The following is a 25,175-nucleotide window of genomic DNA, read 5'->3' as shown; positions in this document are numbered from 1 at the left end:
AAAGACACATTTCTGGAGGTACCATTACAGCTGGTGTGAAGCTCCATCTTGTGGCGTAAATTTGTTACCACGCTATACTGGGCTTAATAGAAAAAGTAGCAAATACCTCTTGCTCAATGGTATCAGAGCTAGAAAATGCTGGACTATCAGGCAGCATGTTGTTTATGTTTAGCCGCATTTTAGTCTGCAAGCAGAGCTAGTCTTGATTTTTGAAGCTCTGGGCAGCACTAAAGAAGCATAGTGTCTGTTCGATACCAGGATGTGCATGCGCATTCTGCTCTGCATCTGCTCTATCCAGAAGTATTATCTGTCTACATCACTTAATTCACAGCTGTCATGCTAGAAGTAGTTCTCTCATTGTATGGCCCAGAGGTACAATGCTTTATACAGCAATTCCAGGTGATTTCTTTAAAGAAACAAAACCTGTTCTTTTAGAGCATACCTAAGTTCTGATATTAGATTGAACACGTGACTTTTCTATTACATGTCCTCAGGATGAGTGTAGCCTATTTTTGTTGTTTGGATTTCTAGCAAGGTCTAAAGGGTAATTAAGCTGGCTTAATACACTTGCTCTTCAGAACTTTTTTTTTTTGCAGGGGTGGGGTGGGATACATAAGGGAATATAATGTAATCAGAGCAGATTAAAATGTTTTTAGAATTTTTTCTTTTTCTGTGACTTTTCTGATTCCACTTATGTCTTAAATACATTGAAATTGATATTAAAATAGAAGTATATGCATAGAAGTTGAAGCCAGTACTACTACTGTCTTACAAGTATATATATATATATATATGTATGAATAAAGTAATCACGAGGCAGACCTGGAAAAGGTCAGTTCTAAGGAACTTGCTGCACTCTGTATTCATTAGAGTTCAGGATAAAGGATGCTATTTATTTTTGTTACCTCTTTTCCTGTCTTAAACTCAATAGTTTATTTACCTCACTTACCTGTTGCTCCTTATCTTCAAGCTGTAAACTCTGCAATAGCACCTGTTATTTACTGTGACTGCGTAACTGTTGGGTTTCAGATCTTGTCCATCTTCTGTTAGCACGTTCCAAACGTTTTTGTACTAACCTTATTATTTAAAGTATAGGCCATCTAGGTTCTTGGAGCAGATATTAAATAAACTCTTGTAAGAGCAAACATTTTTGTACGATTCTTCCTTCTAACTCTAGACAGATCTTTTAATCTAGCTCTAGACAGATCCAGGGAATCCCTTGCAGGATCAGAACTTGATTTCAAATGGGAGTTTCTGCTAGAGGGTTGCTGGAGAAAACACAGTTTTCCACGGGACTCCAAAACCTCTCTGCTATTCCAGGATGTTATGAGGGTCAGCACTCAGGTAAAGGACTTGTGTTTTCTGTTTAATGGCTTAGTTGAAACACGAGCTATATAAGGATGAAAACAAAAATCGCTGAACCAATGTGTTTGTCTCTACCACATATAATGTAAATTCACTGAAGCAGTGAATAGATTTAAGTAGCTGAAAGTCTTAAAAAGCTGTTAAAAAAACTATAGTTCTCAGAGAGCAATTACTGCTAACAAATGACAAAGGAAGCATTACTTATTTCAACTTCGTTTCTGTTATTTGAAGTTTGTTTTATTGTTGGTTTTAGCGAGATGATGCTTTTACAGATTCAGGGGTAATGCCACTGAACTCCATCTTGACAGAGCAACAAAATAACTTCAAAACAGGCTAAAGCAATAAATATCAAACCATTCAATCTAAAATGTATAAATATAAAAGTCATTTCTGAAAATGTAGGAAAAACAGGAAGCCATTTTTCTCTTTTGACCATTTCTTTAGCAACTTGTTATTGTCCATCTGTATCACCTCAGATCCAGCACAATTATCTTTATGTCTTTTCCAACCACATGGGTACATGGCTGCAGAAGAAATCAATGCATTACTCACAAATAAGTTTCAGTAAAATTGCGTATTTTAGACAACAGTGTCTTTTTAATTTTCTGAGCCTGCTTAATGTGCTATATATTCAACTTGGACTATACCTATCACTGTGCCTGTTTACAGGCAAACCTTACCTTCGCAGGTGTAGACTGCTGAATAAAGCAAGGACTACAACATGGAAACAGAAAATTTCTACAGAGGATATAGTTTAGTGCTTGGCTTCTGAAGCAGATTATAGTTCAGTGCTATGCTTTACGTATCACAGCATGGGATATCTGAAAGGGAGAGAGAAGGAGCTGTGTGTTGCATTAGATCAGGTGCATGGAGGGCAATAGCAAGGGAAGCGTAAACTCTGTTCTCTTTCTGCAGTAGCTTCAGCTATCTGCCCACTTTTTTTTTTTTTTTTTTTTTAAAGCATTTAGGACTAGCTTGTGTCTTTAGCCACAGCCTTCTCTAAGTAACAGCATGTGTTGAATCTGTGGAGAAGAACTTTTTTAAAAAACCTGACAGATGCATGTTAGATTTGTTCTAGTCAGGTTTCAGGAAGCTTCCTATATTAACACACCCCTGATATTTTTCTTCCAGGAAAAACTTCTGTGATCTTGCTGTTCTTACTGGCAGATAAATATGTTTTAGGGATTGTACTTGCAAGGATATTTGTTTGATATGTGATACCAGCAATGCATCTACTGTTTATAAATGTGCTCAAGTGGCCAGTAACTTAATTCGTAAACTAAGTCAGTAAAGGACTACCCAAAACAGCTTATCTGGAACAAAAGCATAAATATTTTTTCTGACTTGGACTACCTTCTCAATACCCCCAGGGTCAATGATGTAAGAACAAAGCAAAACAAATAATTTAAACTCTCCTTGAGTAGTACTGATATTCTGGAAGTTCTAAAAAAAATACTTCTTTTTGGTAAAGTCATCTTTTGATATTACTTGCTCTTAATCATTTTACTTTGAGTTAGAGGTATGAGTAGTTGTCTATTTTAACAGAGTCTCATTAAAAAAAAAATCTTAATTATTCAAAGATAAATACGGTTTTCTTCCAGATAGCAGTGGCATTTCTGATAATTCTGAATGACTATACAGTTCAGTCATTCATATAGTATATCATGCTATTACAACATTAAAAGATGTGGTAGTTACTGAGAAAAGCTTATTGAGAAACTGCAAGAAAATGGGAAATGAAGGAAATAGATTTAATCTACTCATAACTGCACTTTTTAGCAGCTGGGATGTGCTGTCTGGTGGGACAACACAATTGTTTTTGTTTAAAAACTGAAGCACTCAGGAACAACTCCTACTTGAATCTGTGGCTTTTGCTTCTTCTGAAAACAACTGATAGCAACTACCTCTGGCTGTCCACTATCTCAATGGCAGTGTGTAACAAAAGTCATCTCAGGGCTGCTACCAACTGCTTGAACAGATTCCTGATGTCTGCCTTTGTCAGAGAAGTATGCATAAAGAGTTATTAAGATGGGGGAAAGTAGAAGGAAACCTAATCTGAAGCAGCTACAATTTCTGCTTGCATTAGAACCACGGGCAAGAATTTGAATAGTCAAAACCATACCAAATTATATAGATTACATACTTACATTAAATAACCTAGGATCCTTTGTATGTGGATGGAATCCCTTCTTTTTACAGGCAGAAACTTCAAGCATGCCAGCATTAGTAAGTCTGAAGATGCCAGTGCTGGAAAGCAAACGGTGGAACTACTGTTATTTATTGTCCCCATAATACAACTGCACACATTCACATACTTAGCTAAACAGAAGGACAATGTGAGGGTACTCAATAACCTCTGATATACAGGAGCTAAGGTTGGGTTGAACCTTATAGGAGTTACCTTGCAGCGAAGGGAGACGTGGTGAGGAAATGGGGGGAGAAGACACAATACTTGGTGCTATTCCTATTAGGCAGTTTAGCCCACTAAGGCAGGAGGTAAATTCATATAGGAACAGCCACAGAGCATCCATGTCTGCTCTGGATTGCATTTCACTCACTGAACTCTAGAGGGGCAACACAAAAAGAACAGCCTTGAAGCTCTCTAAGTAGCTACTGGGAGTATACATCCTCCCCAGTCACTCTTCTAGGTAGCTTTAGGTAATCAAGTAATAAAAAGCACTAAAAAAAAAACCACTGCTGAATATATATGATTTAACACTCTACTTTGAGTACAGAATAAGTAGTTTAAAAACAAACAAACAAACAAAAACCACACATCTATAAAAAAAACACTGCCTCTACAGATCGACTCAAAGGCCTGGCTTTGGAGGGATATTGAATCTATATTCAGGTAAGAAGTCTCCATGAAATCAACATTATTTTGTCAGATGAAAAAGATTTGGAAACTGAGAAGACAAAGCATGAAGCATTTATTGCATTATTTATGTACATATTCTTGGGATCTTGCTTAGACCAACGAAAGCAGCATACTGGTAAGCAAGGACCTCTTTTGCCACCTGTAGATGATGCTTTGGCACAGAGTACTGCTGTGCATACCACATATGCAAACAGAATCCTACCTCAAAGTGTGCCAATATGCTGTAACTGTTTCTCAACAAAATGCTCCATAGATACTCATCTACAGCACAGTCACAGCTGGCAACAAAATCTGACCAGAGTCTAGTCCTGTTAGCAACATTTTTGCTGCATTTAGGGTGCAGTAGAAGCAGCTTGACACTTCTAGTTCCAAAAAAGAGATACACCAAAATCTAAGAAATAATCTAGTGAGAATGTATCAAAGTGTAGCCCAATATGTAGTACTGAATTATAAAGTATTATATATTATACATCGTATCATATAATATATAAGTATGTATAATAAACAATGTATATAGTATAAACATATGATTATATATAAAATAATATATATATAAATTTATTATTGTATAATATATAATATATATATATAATGTATATAATACTTATAAAGCATTACTGCTGATTGCTATCTATTTGATTTACCATGGCCACACCTAAACCTATGCTTATTTTAACAAAAAAGTAATCACCTAAAAACTGCAGGACAACATCTGATCAATTAATGTTACAGACAGCAGTAGCAGACGAGCAAAAGCTATGAAAGCAGTTTACAAGGCCAGAGATTTCGGAAGGTATGCAAACGCTGCTGCTCAAAGTCTCAAAGCCTAATGGTCATGCACTTATCACTCAAGCTTTATTTACAGCTCTGCTACCTGAATGGCCCATATGGGAAGTTGGCCAACTATAACAGGAGTCATCTATGTGGGCAGAAGACCAGAAAGGCAGGCTGAAGACAGGTACAAACTAAACAACGGAGTTAGCCAGAGACTTGAAATGTCAAGCACACCAAAGAATAATCACTGAGTTGTCAAAGTTGGAAGGAACCTCTGATAATTTGGTCAAAACTCTCTGCTCAAGTAGAATCACCTTGAGCAGGTTGCCAAGGACCTTATTCCACTCAATTTTATCTCCAAGGATGGAGACTTAACAATGTTTCTGTATAGCCTATTACATTGTAAATCTTCACATCATTTGTTATACAGTTCCAGTTTTTTCCACATACTTACTGCTTGCATTTTATGAAATATGAAAATAGGACCTTAATAGGGAAAGTGTCCTTTATCCTTCTACTCCCAAAACTGCAATTTTTATATCATCCTACAAATTTCTAGTCACAGAAATGTCTTACCCTTCCATTTCCTTCATCAGACAGAATGACAAGAGCTCTATGGTAAGCCACAGGCAAGGAAGTCTACAGTAAAACAGCTCCTGTTATTACTACTTGGTTAAGTAGAGTATAAAAATAAATCAAAGTTTAAAACCTGGAGCTACAAATGGGGGAGGAGAGAGAAGCCAGAAACAATACTGTGCATACAGACTGACTGGAATGCAAGTCTAAACAGACTAAAGAAAACTCATGATATGCCCATTCCTGTCCTTCACCCCAGTTGACATGTGCTGTTTGCATTTGATCACATTTTAAGATAAGGAGTGGGGGAATATATCTACATATTACTTACAAAAATCAGAACTCACTCGTTATGTTTTGGTGAACAAACAATCGCAATGGCCTCTGGTAACATTAGCTGGTAAGAACAATGTGTATGAAGATCAACGCTGGATAAGAATGCAGTTTGTGTTGGATGTGTCTACAAAAAGGAAGGGAAAACTCAACATCATGAAATACTCCTTATAAGTCAAGCTCAACATGCATTCAAGAAGAAACAATAATTTTTAACTCATAAATGCATCAGTACTTTCCCCAGATTGGTTTCTTAATTTACGATTAACCCAGATTCTACACTGCTAGAGTAGCTTTTCATTATGAAGTTCATGGGAACACATTCATGCCCAGATGTACAAGCAGTTTTCTCATCATGGTGGGGAAAAAAAGTAGAATGAAGAAGCACAGGACAAAAGGGAAATTACTTGTTTGTTCAAAATCTCTAACAGTGAAATCACACTCCACGTAATTAATACCGAATTTAAGCAACACAGTACCCCCAAAACTTTGAAAGGATTTTGAATACAATGGAAAAGAAGTGGCATTAGAATGTAATAAAATACCCACAAACAGACATAAACAAAAGTTGCAATAGCAAAAGCAGGCTCTATTGTGTAAACAGGATGCCTCAACTTCATAGATTAAGAGATTCTCATTATCTGCGGAGAACACTGAAGTTCATTTACATCACTATGACTAGAATTAGGTGAGCAAATTCATTTGTATTATGCCAGTTATTTCTTTATTTTTTTACAGAGTTGTTTACATATAGTATGCAGAGCTGATGCAGAAAGCCAGAATCTGTGAGACATACATACATGGATCCAGCCCAAAGTGAGGAGATCATACTGATCCTGAATACCAAATAATTCTTCCACATTCTCCATGTCACAGTAGTCTGGTCCTGCAGATTGCTTTGGCACTATTACATGGGTAATAGTAAATTCATTGTGTGTCTGTAAAACAAATGTTGAGATAACTTAGAGTGAAACAATTGAACTACTGAATAAACGCTGAATGAGAATCTGAAGCAGGTCTGCCTTTCAGCTAAACCAAAGTGGTGTATCTGCAGTGACTGCCACACCACTACCTGACCTAGTACACCTGAAAATATGCCCTAGCATGTTATCATGGAAACATACAGGGTATTATGAATAACAGCATAAGATTGTTGTATTGAAATGGTCACAGAAACCACTGTGAAAAAGATGTCGTTTAAAAAAAATAAAAACATTGGAATGAAAAGAGGTTTGAGAATTATTATTTTCTGTGCACCTTGGAACATCACTATTCTTGCTATTCTTTCTCTTTACGTGATTTAAATACAACTGGACATCATCTTCAAAATTCTTTGTATGTCAGCATTAGTCATGACATCTTTCCCTGCTCTGAAAGGACACTGCTATCTAGGTCAAGGGAAAAATAAAACAGGAAAAATAAAAAAAAGGAAAATCAGATGTTCTACAGGTTGATAGGGGTGGTGGTTTCTTTTCTGTTCTGTTGCTGTTATGAATTTGATGACCCCAGTAGATTCTAACAGTCTTTATATTCCATTGTCCTGTAACTAAACCTCACTTAGCTTAGATGAATGCTAAGAAAGTACTTGAAAAAGCCTGTATTGTACAGCATACTGAAAAAAAATTAAAATTTATGACAACAGCAGGGTTCTTTGATCAAGTATTCCCCCAATAAGGCAAGCTGCAGGCCACACTGGTGAAGTGACCACTCAGGTTATAATATGATGTTAGTTACATTAAAGACTAATTGTTTAAATCTTCTTTTGCTCTGAAGTCAGCATATTACAGGAAAATATTACACTACCAAAAATGTCTTCCCCATATGAATTTGAAGGTTGAACTGTACCAGTTTTCCACAGAGAATTCCACATGTCTCTATTCCTCTTAATGTATTTGCCTCTGCTAGCAGCAGAAATTTGTGACAGAGATCCCTGGGTAAAATTACACCTCTGAGTGCTTCAGCCAATTGAGCTAACAAACAAACAAAACCAAAAAGAGAGAGACAGAGAGAGAGAGAGAAATAAAAAGGCATATGTAGCTTACACAGTGAAGTTCCTTAAAATAAGGCAATATACACAGTTACAGGAAATTATTAAAGATTAAGGAATTATCACATCACACATTTCTAATGAGACTACATCTACAGTGCAAGCATGTCATGCCAAAGTGAGATATAACCTAGCTAGCATGCATCTGAGGTGACAGTGAGTTGATCCCATTTTTCAAAAAAGGGTTTTTCAAAAAGCCTCTCTGACTGAGACCCCTGCAGGTTCTGCTTCTGTTCCCTTGAAGCCCCTGACAATATTCAGACTTCATTCCATAGGAATACTGAGGTTCCATCTCCATTTACTGGCACTCAGATGGAAAATGTGATTTTTTTTTCTCTTAAAACAAGGAAAATATATAGAACTGTTGTGTGTACATTAACCTATTCATGCTTATTTTGCTACAGACACACTCAAAGGGAATAAATCATAGAATCATTTAGGTTGGAAAAGACCTTTAAGATCATCAAGTCCAACCATCATCATATGCATATACAATGTGTGGACTGCTATAAGCAGTAGAGCAGCAGACAAAGAGTACAAAATCTGTGCACTTACTCTGAACAGAACTTAAAGCAGCTGCTGGCTTTAGGGCCCGGTTTACTGGAGGTGAATGTCCAGTTGAGCCACTCTTCTCATTTTTTTCAAGCAATGTGGTAGATAAGGAACTGTTCTCAGGTACGGAAATACAAGATAGCATACTTCCATCTGTCTGTTCAGACATAACCATGCTGTCTTTAATTTTCTGATCCCGAGCTAGTTCTTGCTTCTTAAGTTGATCCTCAAAGAATTGAAACTGTTCTGATTCAAGCTGCTGTTGCCGCATGTGTGCAATTCGTTTCTTCTCTGCCTCTATTAGCCTCTGCTGTTCTAGTTTCTTCAGAAATTCAGTTTTACATTTGTTCTGAAACATATGCAAAACAGTTACATTCTCAGAATTTTATATATATATATAAACTACAAAAATGAGGAAAGAAGCAATCCAATTGTTCAACAAAACCATCAAACCCTGTCATTAACATTTAAAAGCCTTTTGAAACCTGTTGGCTGAAGTGCCAAATACAGCTCTGGCCCCCCAGAGCAGCAAGATATGGAACGGAACACCACAAGCAAGGAAGCTTCCAACACAAAGCTTGCAGCATGCCTACCTATGATGCTCTGTGTTTTATTTCAGTAGTGAGAGCACTTGCCTTATTAAGCCACTGCAATATAGGCAGTGAAGGAGTTTTCAGAACAGTGGTGGTAAAGAGATGAGAAGTCCTTACAACTTGCAGTGCAGCAAGAGATCCACATGCACATTGCTTTTCTGGGTAGATTTCATAATCCTTGTTATTACCTGCTTTATTGCTTGTTGTTGCTGTTTGGATATGTCAATTTTCTCCTGCTTCTTTCTTTCCTTAGCCTTCCCTGGATTGGTCCTTGTACTGACAGGGGCTTATCTCAACTCTCTGTGTGTGCCCTCCCCAGTTTCAGACACATTTAATGCCATCTCTGCCACCTGTCTGGGCTCTGCCCCCAGTCCCTGGGCCAACTGCTCTTCCAGATAGGGAAGCTTCAGGTTTCAACAGTTTTTCCTACCCCCATTACAGGGAGAGCACCAAGCATCTTTAAAAGCAAATAAGAAAACTGGAACAAAGTCATTTCTTATCATCCAAAATATAGTGGGAAAGTAAGCCTCAAACAAATCAGTGACAGGATTTTTTTTTATTTTTTTTTTTTGGTGTGGTGGTTTCCTTTTTTTTTTCCCCCCTCTCCATAATTCCCTAAGTCCATTTCATGGGAAGGAAAGAAAAGATATTTTTTCCCCAGACACTCTTTTCCAAGACAAGTTTTTAAAACTGCAGATCCTGTCTTCATTGACTTCATTACAAATATGCAGGTATTTACTGTTACTTAAAGACTCAAACGGGATAAATTGAAATGAACAAATTCAGGGTCAACAGGTGTTTTCTATATACTTACAAAAATCTCTGAAAAATACCATCTATAAAATTGAACCAGAGTGTACTGAAGACCTATTCTGATTTTCTTTGACTATCAATATGTAAATATGACAGAACATGTATTTCCAAGCTCACATGTGCATTACTTATTTTCAAATGACCAACTGATCACATTCTGAGACATGAAAAGTCATTCTAAGCAGTCTGCTGGGTGACTATGGTCTTGCAGAACTGCTATTTTACTGCTTTATTTTTAAGAATTCTTATACAATAGAAAAATATTCATACAACAACGATTTCATAACCACATGGAACTTACTTTGTTTTGCATGTATTCTTGATACTCTAAGTTATATTTCTTTAAAAGATCTCTCTTCAGTTCATCTGTCCGTGGAAATGCAACCTCCTTCAGTTTCTTTAGGTGGGGTGGGATGGGGTAGGGTAGAAAGACAGGTAAGTTAACTTTTTACTTCATAAAAGGACCACCTGAAAACCACATTCATCTGTAATATGGATTTAAAAATAAAAAATAATAAAGAAATACTGCTCTTCTCCCAGGAAAGAAAAGAAGAAATACACAATAAATCATCATCTTATTAAGCTTAGTACATTGATTTCAAATAATGCCATATTAGTTTCTATCAGTGAAAGGAGTTACTTATAACAAGACTACTTGCTATCTTAGGAAAAGATCATTTTTTCTAGTGATCTGTTATCTCTGTCTTGTTTAACAGGTGTGTGATAACCAACGCTTTTGATGTAGATGTGTTTTATAAAAAAAACTAGGGCCAACTACTATTTCAGAAATATACTTGTGTTTCCAACAATCTACTGACTTATTCAGAGACCATTCTTGTTCTCCTTATAGAATGATAAATTAACTTTCAGTAATGATCAAGTGGTTAAACCAAAATAAAACATAAATGACTTGACAAAGTTATCAGAATTTCAAACTGCATTGGCTGCCTTGGACTACGTTTGCACTGGGAGAAAAGGAATGATAGGAAAGAATAGAAATAGAGGAAAGATTTCTTGAAGTTCAGGAAACAGTAACCCTACCTTAATAATAACTTGTTTCTCTGGTACTGCACATTGGTGATAGTCTCGGTGACTGGGCAGTTTTTCCACAAACAAGCTAGAAAATTAAACAGCATGTTTGTCTTAGTAACCAGAGGAATAACTACATTAGCTTTTACTTTGGCAGAGAAATCAGTTTCACAAGTTATAACTGTTAGACACCGAATTCCACATGACTCCAAGCAGGTTTCTATATGTTCATTTGTTTAAATTACCACTTAATCTCTTGTACGGACTTGTATGGACACAGAGGATAATGACAGGAGCTTATTTTCTACACCTGAATATACTGTGTTTCTCTTTAGTAGTGGGCTTGATTAAAACAGGATTAACTAGAACTCAGCACTTGAAAAAAAAACCCACCATGGCCAGTGTTACTAAATCTTATTTCTGCTGTCTTAATCTGTCTCCTTAGCTGAAATGCTGAATCTTAAATAAAGCACTGACTATCATTAAAGTAGTTATTTTTACCAGACTAAGCTGCACAGCTAACTGCAGTATTATTAACCCATCTAGACATCTAAATTATCACAGAATTGTCAATGCTTAGCTGCAGAAAAGTTTAGGATTCTCAGCTGCTAATAATTTTTTCAGCAGTTTATGCAATGTTCACCTCCAGACCCTCTTTATAGAGATACATACATTTAAAATAAAGTCGAATAAGAAAGATTTGGCTTAGTTTTCAGAGTATGATGAAAATTAGGGGAGGGAAGGAGGTTTCTTATTGTTAAAAGAAAATAATTTAAGATATGCATACTCTTAGAAGTATCAAAACAAACTAATCAATCCTACAGCAAAGCTAGCTAGACAAAAAGTTTAAATCTGCTATCAATATATTTTTCCAAAAAAATATGCTTAAACCGCTTGGGGATGAAAACTAAAAAGAAAGGCAAAAATCTTTTTTTTTTTTTTTTTTAAATAGCGCTGTGCAATATTATCATCTATGTCCTGATTCTCATACAGCTTACAGTATAGTAAACTTCAGCCTTTGTACACGAGGTTAATTCACACTTGCCAGTTAAGAGACAGATAAGAATATTACCCTAACAGCTGAGATGAAATTGTAAGAAAGATGGGTTAGAGTAAAGATCTCTAAAGAGCACAGCTATTCTGCAAGAAAACAGTAAACATTGTTCTCCTGATCTAAAGGGTTGCCCCATTATCACTGCAAATCTTCGTTTTAATTTACTCAGAACTGTAAGCTCTAATGACCACAAACTGTTTCTTACGTTATGAACTTGTTATAAAAAACAAAAGCATTCTCCAGGTTTCCTTCCTCCATATATATTGATGCCATTCGCTCCATCTCTACTCCAGATCTAAAGTAACGACGTGGAGTGATGTCTTCATTGATTGTGATATTGCTGCCAAGTTTGCTTAAGGCACGTACTCTCTCTTCTGGGGTCACAGAGATGTCTGTATGGTCAGGAATAGCTACTAGCTTTTTCTGAAAAAGAACAGAGATTAGCAAGGAGAGCCAGATACTACAATTCTCTTTCAGTAAATGATGTCATTCAAGAAACTCAAGGGAAATCTTCAGCTTCTCAAAATAGGTATCAGTTTCCTCACTACTAGCAACAGTTAAAATATTTTAATGTTTCTCAATTGCAATAAAAGTAAAAAATTATCTTATCCCTCTCCCCAAATCTTCTCCCTCTCAATGCATATACATACATATAAAAGGAAAAAAAAACAACAGTAAACCTCAGCAGAAGTGATCAAAAATAACAGTGCGTCCTCTTCAGAATCCCCCAAATATGAAATTCGGTAAGGTTCTACCTTAAGTTACTAAAACAATCTGCATGACTAAGCCAACTACTGTTATATGTTATATTGGATATGACTTCTGGGTACAGGTCACCTAACAAAAAGCAGTATGTTTTCCTGGTTAATCAACAGTTAATTTTACAGTTTCAGATGAAGCAGAGTCGACGAACCTAAAAGTGATTCTACTGAAGAAGAAGCAGAGTTGCTTATTGTAATCATTACCTTCCTGTTAAGTGGTTAAATTAAGTGGCTACTGCAAGTTGTTTCGCCTTATGTTGTTGTAAAGGTTTACTTTTTCTATTCAAAACATTTACTTCAACTTCTTAAAACTGTGATCACTGAAACAAGCTAAATCCCCATAAGCCACACACATGGAAATAAAATTCCAATGAAACCAAGCAGAACATGTGAGGAACTGGCAGAATTCGAGAAAACAGCCTTTCAGCTGACAGCAGCACTGCTAAACAGGTCTTAAATTGTTGCTTATTTGAAAGAGGGTGCTAAGCCATTAAAGCATTTTTAGTAATACATACCAAGGAACTAATACTGAACGGTTGTTCCATGTTGTTCTCTGTCTGCAAACCAAGATCGCTCTTTTTCTCAGAAGTCTCCATCTTACTGTGAAGGACAGGATGACTGAAGCATCAATCAGTTCAATATTTGCAGCAGGCTGCCTCAGAGTCTATTAGTCCAAGGGAAACTTAACAGCAATATGCTGATTGTGGTTGGGTGCTGGAAGAAATAGGACAAGTCATTCAGATTAAAAATACATTCAAATGTCACATCAGTCTGCATGCCTGCACCCACTCATCACTTCAGTATCACAATACTTACATACTTAATAACAATCCAGAATTTAGGAGGCATCTAGAATTTAAGGTAGGAATGCATGAGGCCTTGCAGGACACTTGTGCGCTAGTTGACCTAACATTATTACAGCGGATTCAAATGCAACATAGCAAATTATTTCTACAATTTTAACAGTAACTTGAAAAAAAAACTACAAACAACAACACAACCAAGAAGTACAAACACACAAGCAAGCCAACTTTCAAGCATTAAGTGAAAAAAACTTCAAAGGCTAAGCACAAAATCTGCTTCCTTAAGCATATGTTTTGACAAACATATTTATAAACAGCATCAATCTAGCACCTTTTTTCCTACTAAGCCTATAATTATAAACAAAACTTAGCACATAAACTCATATCAGTAATATAACATACAGAAAATATTTCAAGCACTATGTGCTCCACCTGTACAACTTGCTGACTTCAATACCACTCAAAACACAATGAAATATGACAAGTTGACTGATAGTAGTCACTCCTTGCACAGCTCTGAACAAGTAAAGACAAATATTTAGACACGGCGTGGTCATCATAAAAAAAAGGGAAATTAGTTATTTAAATTACACTGGAAATATGAAAATGAAGCTGCTAATGTGGCCTTTCACTTTTGAGCTCTCAATCCAAACAGATCTGATTCCAAATGTCAAAGACACTTCATATATTGCAATACATATGCTTTGTGCTTTCACAGAAGCATAAACAGAGGGTTCAGCAAAGATACTTTCTAGGCACACCCTTCTCTAAGAGCTATTCTGGGTTAGAGGAGAACAATCCTAACACATTTTAGCTGGCTCCTAAAGTATTGATTTCTGTATTTGGGTCTTCATTTTTCTCAAAACTAACAACATCTATTAGGTCAGCCTTTACTTTTAATCTTTAGTGTTAATGTTATAACCAAATGTTAGAGGAGACCTTACATTCACTTAAGCAAGATGCTTTCTTTAAAATAATCAGAATCATCCTGTTTCTTTGTAATGGTACACTTACTGAATCAACCTTACCCTGTTTTTATGTATGACCTAATCTCAAGTAATATATTCTTGTTTGACTTTACAACCCTGCTTTGCATTTTCAAGATTTTTATTCTCTTCATCTGGTATCTCACAGACCTGTGAATGCAATTTCAAGGCCAGCTTCTTTCAATTCAAGGCATTCAAAACACTTGCATGATTTGTGATACCCTTTTGGGAAGAAAAAAATAGAGCTTGGCTTATGCACTCGAAATATCAACATTAGCTGAGGTGGTAGCACTGATGGAAAAAGTTCTCTAAACAATTTCATTTTATAAAGATGGAGCTCTGGTGTAAACGATTAGCTTGGCAGGAGAGCCCTACTCATTGCCAATTCGCAGGCTGCAGAAATATCTCATGGGACCATGATAATGAAATATTTTTGCTTTAGTATATACCAAAGCTATGTTTATAGTGCCTTGTGGCTAGTTCCACTAGAGAGCCTTCTTAATTGGAAAATGGTAGCCATGGTAGGCTGTGAAAGGAGAGGACTACAAGCCAGGTCAGCACGGAGCTCACATTAGTTTTCTATCCCTGTAGCTCGGATGCTCAGAACAAATCTTCAGTAAGAGACTGCATTCATATGTTCTGTGTGGCTTAGGAACATTAATAAAACAAACAAACAAGGAAAAGCACTCTCAGAACTAAAAAGCATGCATTTTAAAACCACTTATTCCCTTATCCATCATTTGCAGATTTAAAATATTTTTCTTAGTTCCCCTAATAGCAACTGGGAGATCCACAATGACTGACTGGAAGGCTGGCTTTGATCTAAGGTATACATATAACTATGACATGCTGCAAAATGGTCTAGACGTTCAATTTATTCCAGAAAATACTGTTCAAAATTAAAGGGTGCAGAAATGTTTTTTATTCAGTTCCTATTTCAATTACTTCTATTTCAATTAGCAGTTCTTATATAAGAAAACTGCTTTTCAAACACTGTTCTTATGGACTTTCTACAACATCCAGCATGGAAACGGTCCAAGGAGGGGATATGGGTTATATGCTTCTTTCAACTGTTACCACAGCTTGAAGACTTTTCAGCCTAGTGGGTAGACAAGTGGAAAAATCTTAGTGTAGGCAAGTAGGGAACACAGAAGCCACCATTTTTATTATTTTTTTTTTTGCTAGCATTCTCAAATAAGTCCTTGCTAAAGAAGCTTGTGGTATCCCCCAGCCAAAATCTTTTGAACTGGCAGAAGAAGGCATCACAGAACCCCTTACTTGCAAACATTTCTCATTTAAATTTTTAACGAAAAGAACCATTAATAATAATAATAAAAAAAAACTAACGCTGGTTATTTTAAACAAGAGACATCTGGTAACAGCAGAAACTCACACTTCCTCAAAAGTGTGCCAGGGCTTTGAAAAGCTGAAGCAGCCCTGCAGAGAGCAAGGCATTGAGCACAGTCAGGTCACCGCGTGAGGGGTTAGCAAAAAAATCACCTCAGATAAAAGAGGAAACGGACTTTTTAAACTTAGCTTCAGGAGCATGTTAACGCCCAGACATTTTAAATGAAGAAGAAATACTAGGATGAATTTGTATCACGTTTACAAAAATGCAAAACAAGATTCAAATGTATTAGTTATTACGAGTGGCTGCATAATTAAAAAAAAAAAAAAGGTAAAAGAGTCCTAAAAAGATCATTCGCTGCTTTATGATCACACTACTATATATTACCCTTAACACGCAGGCACACTGGCTAGAATTATAAATTGTTAAAAGGCAGAAGATTAAGCTTTACTAAAACCACCCCCACAAACACATTTGTCAGTTCCCCGGTATGCCTCCACGCATAATGTTCCTCATGCTGCAGCTTTGCACTCTTGCCCTTGCCATATTTTTTTCTACCTCTGCTTTGTTGACAATAGTGACTTCAAGGCGAGTTATACCTAACCTAAATTCAAGTTAAGTAGACTCATTTTAATTAATTACTTCCTTTGAATGATTTCTCAGCTCAGGACGTACGGAAAGCGGTAGAAAGGTGGAGGTGGTGACAGACAGACTGCCCCTTTCAGAAGGCATGACTGGCAGGAGCTGGCTTTAAAAATGCCCCCTATGAACTTGTACAGAGTCTACCAAGAGCTGCCCAGTCCTGAGCAATGACTACTTATCTTGTGGAATAAACACATACTTTACTCTACAAGAGCAAAAACAAAGGCAAGTAGGAAACCTCTCCATGTAACTGAAACTAACTATATTCAGATAGACAAAATAGTTATGCAAATACAGTAAACCACAATCCAGCCCCAAGCATGTGGGATAAGTAGCAACACCAGCATGGAGCTGTCAGAGTCTGTTAGAGTGTGAAGTGCTCTAAATTCTAAGAGTAAACATGCATTTTTCTGCTATCCGATTTCAGGCACTCCAGCTAATTTAGAGGGACATAGGTAACATCTGGTTAAGAAGAAATGTCTGTAGATTTAGCATGCTAAGTTTTCTCTAATGATGAATTGTGGAGGAATTGTTAAGTGAGGCAGGACATGTGAATGTTGAGCAGTTGGGAGACAATGGGCTGGTGAAGCACCGTACTCAACTCACATGAGCCTTGGCACTGTATGCAGCTGGCTGAGGGCCAATCAGGCTCAAGGACACGATGCCCTTGGGCCATCGGGGAAAGTCCCTAAGGTGGGACAGGTAGCCAAAAGAAGGAGGACCAGACTGAAAAGCCCGGGAAGTGTTAACCAATCCTGAGCTTAGTTTCTGCAATATGTATGAGTTGATTATGTTCAAACTAGATAAAAGACGACTGAGCTATCCATTAAAGTTGAAGTTCACTGTTCACTCATATTGATGTGCTGGGTCTTCCTTCCGTCGGCAACAAATTGGCGCCCGAACAGGGACAAGTCTGAACAGGATTTGGACACTGCTGGCAGTGATCCAGGGCCACGGTTGGACGGAATAAAGGAGAAGCCGGTCCTGCAACGCAGCCCAGGAGGTGAAAAGGACAAGAATCCCTGCACCCGCGCCGGGAAGGTGAAAAGGATGTGAAGTCCCCCGCACCCGGGAGTGGATCCCGCCGGTCGCGCGTCGCCGAGATCTGCAGCTCGGAAGGTGAAAGGGAGTCCCCGCACCCGGGATGAGCCTATTTAGGGTCCCGCCGGAAAAGCGCCGCCGAGGTCTTTGCAAAGGCTGCAACCGACGTATATAAAGGTATGAAAAGATAAGCGGCGTATTATTTGCTCAAATGCTTTTTAGAAAAGCGGAGCATTTTAGATACAGATTGTAGAAAAAGATTTGCCAGGGTTATTAGTATATGGGCTAGCTAAGGGTTGTTTAACAAGTCCTGATACAGTTTTTGAACAAACAGAGTGGCGTAAATTTGGAAATAAATTGTTTGATGATGTTAGGAACGATGTTAAGTTTACTGGGAGATTTGATGAGGCCATGGAGAATAGTGGCTAATGCATTAGCCACACATAAAGATGAACAAAGAGTTGCTGCTGCTGCAACAGAGTGGTCAGGACCACCAAGAAGGGTTAATAATGTTAATCCACAGCAAATAAATATGGAAGGCACAGATTGCCCGTTGCCACCTTCCGTTAGAACTTTTACTATTACACAGGGGGCCTCAGGAATTTCGGGGGTGCCTGTGACAATGTCCTCTGTAGCAGAGGAGGAGCTCTCACTACCAACAGCTCCAACTGCTCCAATAGAAAGTGAGAAAGGAGCAAGTGAAAAGACCAGTGCTAACTCATTTCTATCAAATATAAATCCCTTCACAACAGGGGCGCAGGGAAGAGAAGGTCTGCAGCCATCGAAGGCCTTTGCTGTTACGCCCCCTGTTGACCTGAACGTGCCTTTCGACCCAGGCCCTATTGGCCTTGGAAAGGAGCGATGGAGGCAAATAGCAAATGAGGCACTGCGTGAAGGGAATTATGAAACGGCAGCACAGTTAACACAAGCTTTTCCGGTAGTATACTCGCCACCAGATACACAGGGGAATGTGACCGTTAATATGACAAATTTAGACTGGAAACTATTAACTCAATTACGATCTACAGTAAATGATTCTGGTTTAAAGGGGGAACCTACTCGGCAAATGTTAGATTATATTTGGGGAACTAATATATTGCTCCCCGGGGACATACGTGGTATAATGAAGCTGATCCTAACACAACATCAACAGCTTCTTTTTAATGCGCATTGGCAAAGTGTTTGTCAAGAGGCAGTAGCTGTGATAAGGGCACCTGGAGATCCGTTGTATGGTGTCACGTTGGAGGAATTGATGGGACTCGGACCATATTATAGATTAGAGACACAAGCGTTGCTGGGTCCAGACAAAGCTAAAGAATCAATGAGATTGGCTCGAAGAGCCTTGGACCAAATTAGAGAGCCAGGGGGATACCATCCTATATGGGCATCAAGCAAGGAAGGGAGGAACCATTTGGGTTGTTTATTGATCGAGTAGCAAACGCAACAGAAGCGGCTGGGGTACCTGATTATCTAAAGGGCACTATTCTAAGGCAGTGTGCAATTCAAAACTGCAACCCTTCAACTCGTAGTATATTAGCTACGTTACCGGGGACATGGACAATTGAGGAAGGGTTGGAAAGAATGGCTCAGGTACCAGTAGGCCAACAGGCTATGTTAGTAGAGGCAGTAAAGCAATTAGGTGACAGCATGCGAGAACAGGCACAGGCTGTGAAAGAGCATGTTCAGTCTACACAGAGTCAGGTCCTTGCAGCTCTTGCTCCTTTGCAAACCGCCGGTGGTCCAGTACCACCCCCTAGTAACCAATTACCACACCGCTGCCGATGTTATCGTTGTGGTGCTTTTGGACACGTGAGACGACACTGCAAAGCTGGGGCAGTATGGTGCTCAAATTGTCAGTCGAACAATCACAAGGAAGCGGCATGTCGACGCAACATGCCGGGAAACGGCCAGAACAGCGGCAAGAGTCGCAAACGCCTCCCGTGGCCGCTCCGCTCCCAGCCCCGGCCCCGGCGCCAGCACCGGCCGGGGCAGCGCGGCTGCGGGCGGCCACAGGGCTGGTCCCGGTCCCTGTGCCCGAAGTTTCCCAAGCCCGCCCCGCCGAGGATGGTGGAGGCCGTGGACAAGACGAAGGAGAAGCGGCTCGACAGGCTGACCGGGGAGCTGGCCCAGAAGACGGCGGAGCTGCTGGAGGTGCGGGAGGCCTTTGTGCAGCTCTCGCAGAAGCAGCAGGAGGTGCAGCGGAGGGAGCGGGTGCTCAGCAGGCAGGTGGACATGGCAGTGGAGATGATCGCGGCCTTAAAGCAGCGCCTCAGCAAGTTCGAGGAGGAGACAGAAAAAGAATTGCAGGGAAAAGCCAGGCTCCAGCACTTCATTGAGAACCTGCTGCAGCGCATGGACCTGGCAGAGAGGCAGCTAGAGTATTACCAAAACCAGCAGATCGCCTGCAGCTGTATAGCAGATGTTACACGCTCTTTCCTAACTAGTAATCATGTGTCTCATCCATTTGTGGTGAATGGTCAGTGGCAAAAAGAAAAGGGGGAGAGTAAGGGGCGGCAAAGACAGAAACGGTACCAGGAGGATGCCACTGACACTGACAGCACGGGTAATAGCAGTAGTATAAGTGACACAGGTGCGGGGCGGCGGGCACCAGTGTCCTGGAAATGTGATGGTGAAAAGGACTGTGACAGTGCAGAACATGAAGAGAATTGCGGCATTGTGACTTGTAGTGCAGCAGAATTTACATGCAGTAGTGGGCAATGTATTTCCAAAAGCTTTGTCTGCAATGGTCAAGGTGACTGCTCCGACCACTCGGATGTATCTTTGGAGCAGTGTGGCTGCCAGCCTGCACCTCTGGTGAAGTGTTATGTGAGTGAGGTGCAGTGCGGCTCAGGTGAAAAAGACTATGACAGAGATCCTGATTGCAAGGATGGAAGTGATGAAATTAACTGCCCTTCTCAGACTTGCAGGCCAGACCAGTTCAGATGTGAAGATGGGAACTGTGTTCATAGGAGTAGGCAGTGCAGTGGTGTGAGAGACTGTCTGGATGGCACTGATGAAGCAAACTGTAACGATGTTATTCAGTGCTCTGGACCTGGCAAATTCAAGTGCAGAAGTGGAGAATGCATAGATATCAATAAAGTGTGTAACCAGCAGAGAGACTGCAAGGACTGGGGTGATGAGCCCCTGAAGGAATGCAACATAAATGAATGTGACTGTCCAGCTGGGTTTGAGTTTGTAGACAAGAGAAACTGTGGAGATTTTGATAAATGTCAAAACCCTGGTATCTGTAGTCAAATATGTATCAACCTGAAAGGTGGCTACAAATGTGAACGTAGCCGTGGATATCAGATGATTCCTGCTACAGGAACCTGGAAAAGGCCATACCGGTACAAAAATACAAATAACACCTGTGATTACAATGACGCTGCTAAGCAGGGTTTAGGGGTTCATAGCATGGAGATGATGAGGAACCACCCGCGACACGTCATTACATTAAGTCTGAAAATGATAATAAATGTATTATGAGAGTACTGTACTGAGATATGAAAACGGGACAATGGCTGGGGCCTGCTGATGTGATTTATATGGGGCGAGGTTATGTGTGTATCTCTTCCCCTACAGGGCCAACCTGGGTTCCTAGTCGATGTGTTAAACCAGCCATTGAAGAAAAGTCAAAATCGATCCTCAAACCAATATCAAATCAAACCGGACAAAGTTCATTTTGCCTATTCCTCGCTTCTGCGTCTGATCCTTTCGTTGATGAGTTGATTATGTTTGAAATGGTTAAGGGATCATACGCAAAAAAAAAAATTATAGTACAAGATAGTTGGTTTGAAGGTTGGTTTAAATCTGTTTTTGGGAACATGGGTGGATGTTTTTTTTCTTCGTCAAAGAGGAACTTCGTTTTCTACTTATAGTTATATTGATTATAGTTGCTGCAAAATAAAAACGGGGGAATTGTGGAGGAATTGTTAAGTGAGGCAGGACATGTGAATGTTGAGCAGTTGGGAGACAATGGGCTGGTGAAGCACTGTACTCAACTCACATGAGCCTTGGCACTGTATGCAGCTGGCTGAGGGCCAATCAGGCTCAAGGACACGATGCCCTTGGGCCATCGGGGAAAGTCCCTAAGGTGGGACAGGTAGCCAAAAGAAGGAGGACCAGACTGAAAAGCCCGGGAAGTGTTAACCAATCCTGAGCTTAGTTTCTGCAATATGTATGAGTTGATTATGTTCAAACTAGATAAAAGACGACTGAGCTATCCATTAAAGTTGAAGTTCACTGTTCACTCATATTGATGTGCTGGGTCTTCCTTCCGTCGGCAACAATGAATTTTCTGAAAATCATTATAAGAATATAAGAACGTAACATCCATTCAACAGTTAAGGTATTTTTCCTAATTTAATCAGACACTCCTTACCAAATCCCATTTCCATCTCAAAAAGAAAACCACTTATTTTCCTATTCAATCCACGTTATTATACTACAGATTAATTATTCTGAAAATCCAGCTTAATTAAATCAAAGGCCTTCAGCCACAGGAAACAGAGCAAAGCAAGAACAGTGTTTTAAATGGCATTAAAATCATTCTTTCTGTTCAGGCTAACAAGCATGGTACCAAGTGAAAGGAGAATGAAAGACAGCAATTTTATCAGGAAGTACTGCATATTTAAGCAAACAGCACATCAAACTACATACAGTATTTCAAGATCATCAAAAGTCAAGAATAAGCTAATGAGACAGAGGTGGTAATGAGAAGATGAACACATGCTCATGGGTTTTCTGAGAGGTACAACACCATAATTCACCACAAATTCTCCAACACCCTCACAGGATGCTGCACTGGCATGTTTGTAACTGTCAGTGTGGGTGGACGTGGACAAACAGGAGCCCCTTTGCCTGTGCTCAGTCTCAGCTGATTCTGGAAGCTACAGAAGCGTGCCCTGTGATAGCAAAAGGCGGTACGCAGGGCTACACAGCAGGGCCAATTAGCATAGGTGCAGTACCAAGCTAACAAAGCCCCACAGCTTGTGCTTGTGATGCCTGTGTGGGACCAGCTCACAGTCTGGGCAGAAGGAGTGTGTACCACCTCCGCTCAGAGCTGGGCAGGCTCCGAAACGCCCCGGGAGCACAACCCGGCCACGTGCAACCTGCAAGCACAGCCAGGCCGCACGGCCAGGCTCTGACGGGGCCTGCTGGGGAAGGCACGGCCCGGTGTGGGGCTTGGGGTGACAGCAGCCCTGAGACCCTTGGGCCGCAGAAGCACCAGGATGGGTTTCCCCTCCTTGCTGCGGCCTTGAGGCCGCTTTTCTTTCTTCTGTCTTCACAGGAGTTTTTTAGATATTGAATGAGCTTTATAGATTTATAAATAAGTAACAGCCTGACCTAACAATGTATCAGTTTAATCATTAGTTTCCACTTTCCCCCCTTGTAACATACTTTTTCAATTTCAAGGGTCTTGCTTAGTCATAACACGCTGATTTCACTACTCCAGCAGCACTTGTCAATAGTTAGAATGCTGGTCTTACTAAAAAGCTGCATTAAACAGATCACTGGTAAAATTTTCCACGGCACTTTTTAATGCACTGGCTATGATTCTGTTAAAAAATAACAGTGACTTTATTCTTTGCATATTTTAGTAGTAAATTATTTTAGAAATATCCATCCTTTGTTTGCTATTTTGGTGGAATTAGAGCCCAGATGTGATGCCCATAGAAACCATTGACTTCAGTTCATTGTGATTAGGGTCTAGAAATATTTGCTGGTAAAAGATCTAAAACATGGCACAGTTTCACTTTTTATAAGCTACTCCTGAGAGCACTGCTCTACATTCTTTCTATGATAAAAAAAGAAAAAGGTTACTTTAATACTGCAATAAGAAGCTAAAACAGTAATAGTCTGTTTTACTACACTATCAGGTGTGATGTCTATAGAATAAAGATGTCTCAAACAACAGAGGCCCGTCCTCACTAAAATAGTCAAATTAGCAAGTGGAAAAACACCTTTTAACTGCCAATAATAGAATTCAATTGTCTCAGCAAACCCGAAATAGAGCACATCCAGTCATTGCTACATGAAGATAAATGACTGTTTCATGCCAACAAGTCATGCAGATACCTATACTTGTGTGTTTTGAAGTGGATGTAAACTGTCTTTAGTGAAATACCGGCACCTATCTCATTCAAGCCCTTTTTGAAATGCCAGGCATATTGGTACAGAACATAATCATTTACACACACACAGGTTTGATATAAAATATGCTAAAAACAGCTTAAACAGCAAACTGCCTTCTGTTGGTTCTCTCCAAAAAGAAACAGCATGTTTATCTGTCAGCATGTTTTTTGAAACGACAGTTCCCCATTACAACAAGTGATTCAGCTACTATAGTAAGTAGCCTCTTCTGGAAAAAAAAAACAAAAACAAAAAAACAAAAACAACAAAAAAAAAAACTACACACCACAACAACAAAGCACTGAATGTCATGGCAAGATCATTCCCTTTTGCAGAGAAAAAAAAAAAAATCCCGCAACTAACACAAAACAACAGAAGGGCCTTTCAGAGAGAAGCACCACAAGGAACCATTTGCTGACAACCCCACATCATTCAATGGAGAAGTTGCTCTTCATGGTAGGAGCTACCAGTCTTGGCACTAGAAAAGCCTGTCTCAGTAACGGTTCATAATTTAACACTGCCTCTCGGCCCTGTGGCTATGTTTAAAGAGCATTGACAAGATCTCCTCCTAGGCTTCACTAGCTCCTACAGGCACCTGCTGAGCTATACAATGCTTTCTCCTGGTTGTGGGTCATGGTTATGGTTATATCCTTGTTTTCTCCTCCTGTGAAGGACCAGTCCCACACACCTCCCCAGATGCTGCCTAAAGGTCTCTCTGGAGGTCTCACTGTTGGTGTTGTACAAGCAGTAGCATCTTTACCCCCTTCGGCACTGAGAGGGAGAAATCATGTGCAGAGATCTTCCATGCACTGATCTGACAAACCCAAATGTTCCCTGTATGGTTACACCACTCATTGCTCAATCTTACATCACAAAATTGAGCTTTATTTTCATCTAAACAAGATGAATTACAAGAATGTGTTTTTCAACAGCTAAAAAAGTGAGAACAATTCTTTGAAGACTTTTAAAGTTGCTCAGCAAACATTTGGTTGACTGCAGTTTGTGAATGTAGCTACTTCCATACCATTGGCTGTTTTCTAGGGACAGTTTTCCCTTTGGAACAGATACAAATATTACTGCATTAAGAAACCACTTCAATAAAATTAGATTGCTATCAGGTCTGCTGAGAATCTGATAAACCACTACAACAAGCAAATAATACCCAACATGACACATGAAAGAACTGTTTGCTCATCTACGCTTTCTGTTCCTGGTACGGAAGAAAATCATACAACACAAATGCATGTGCGAAGTCTCTTATCTTTACCCATGGGTAATAAAGTCCATCTCATTATTTCCCCTTCCACAAAAAGGAAGCAGACATAAAGAAAACCTCACTTGCCACCTCAAGCAGTAACTCAAAACTGACAGTTTATTCCACCACTCAGACCTCTTACACTTTGCCATGATCTTAATTTAATATCATTTTCTTTCAGTTTCTCCCTAAC

The 25,175-nt window shown here is 39.4% G+C and overlaps 1 protein-coding gene across 9 annotated transcripts in view; it reads right to left on the bottom strand.

Moving 5' to 3' along the window:
• STAMBPL1 (STAM binding protein like 1) overlaps positions 1-25,175 on the bottom strand; it is a 29,600-nt gene continuing 4,425 nt past the window's right edge. For 3 of the 9 annotated variants that reach the window (XM_068687916.1, XM_068687918.1, XM_068687915.1), the window contains 10 exons: positions 13,291-13,489; positions 12,220-12,437; positions 10,973-11,048; positions 10,233-10,328; positions 8,529-8,874; positions 7,772-7,896; positions 6,727-6,864; positions 5,941-6,053; positions 3,513-3,612; positions 1-1,889 (listed from right to left, as the gene is read on the bottom strand). In XM_068687916.1, coding sequence (XP_068544017.1) covers positions 1,833-1,889; positions 3,513-3,612; positions 5,941-6,053; positions 6,727-6,864; positions 7,772-7,896; positions 8,529-8,874; positions 10,233-10,328; positions 10,973-11,048; positions 12,220-12,437; positions 13,291-13,371 — 1,350 coding nt within the window. In that variant the 5' untranslated portion in view covers positions 13,372-13,489 and the 3' untranslated portion in view covers positions 1-1,832. Of the gene's footprint in view, positions 3,613-4,875; positions 6,054-6,726; positions 6,865-7,771; positions 7,897-8,528; positions 8,875-10,232; positions 10,329-10,972; positions 11,049-12,219; positions 12,438-13,290; positions 13,490-13,980; positions 14,093-25,175 lie in introns of those variants that run through there. The other 6 variants (XR_011098186.1, XM_068687919.1, XM_068687917.1 and 3 more) reach the window with 6 other exon arrangements.

This window comes from Anas acuta, chromosome 7, assembly GCF_963932015.1.
Source record: "Anas acuta chromosome 7, bAnaAcu1.1, whole genome shotgun sequence".
Taxonomy (NCBI): domain Eukaryota; kingdom Metazoa; phylum Chordata; class Aves; order Anseriformes; family Anatidae; genus Anas; species Anas acuta.
This window is presented reverse-complemented; position numbering and strand designations above follow the sequence as displayed.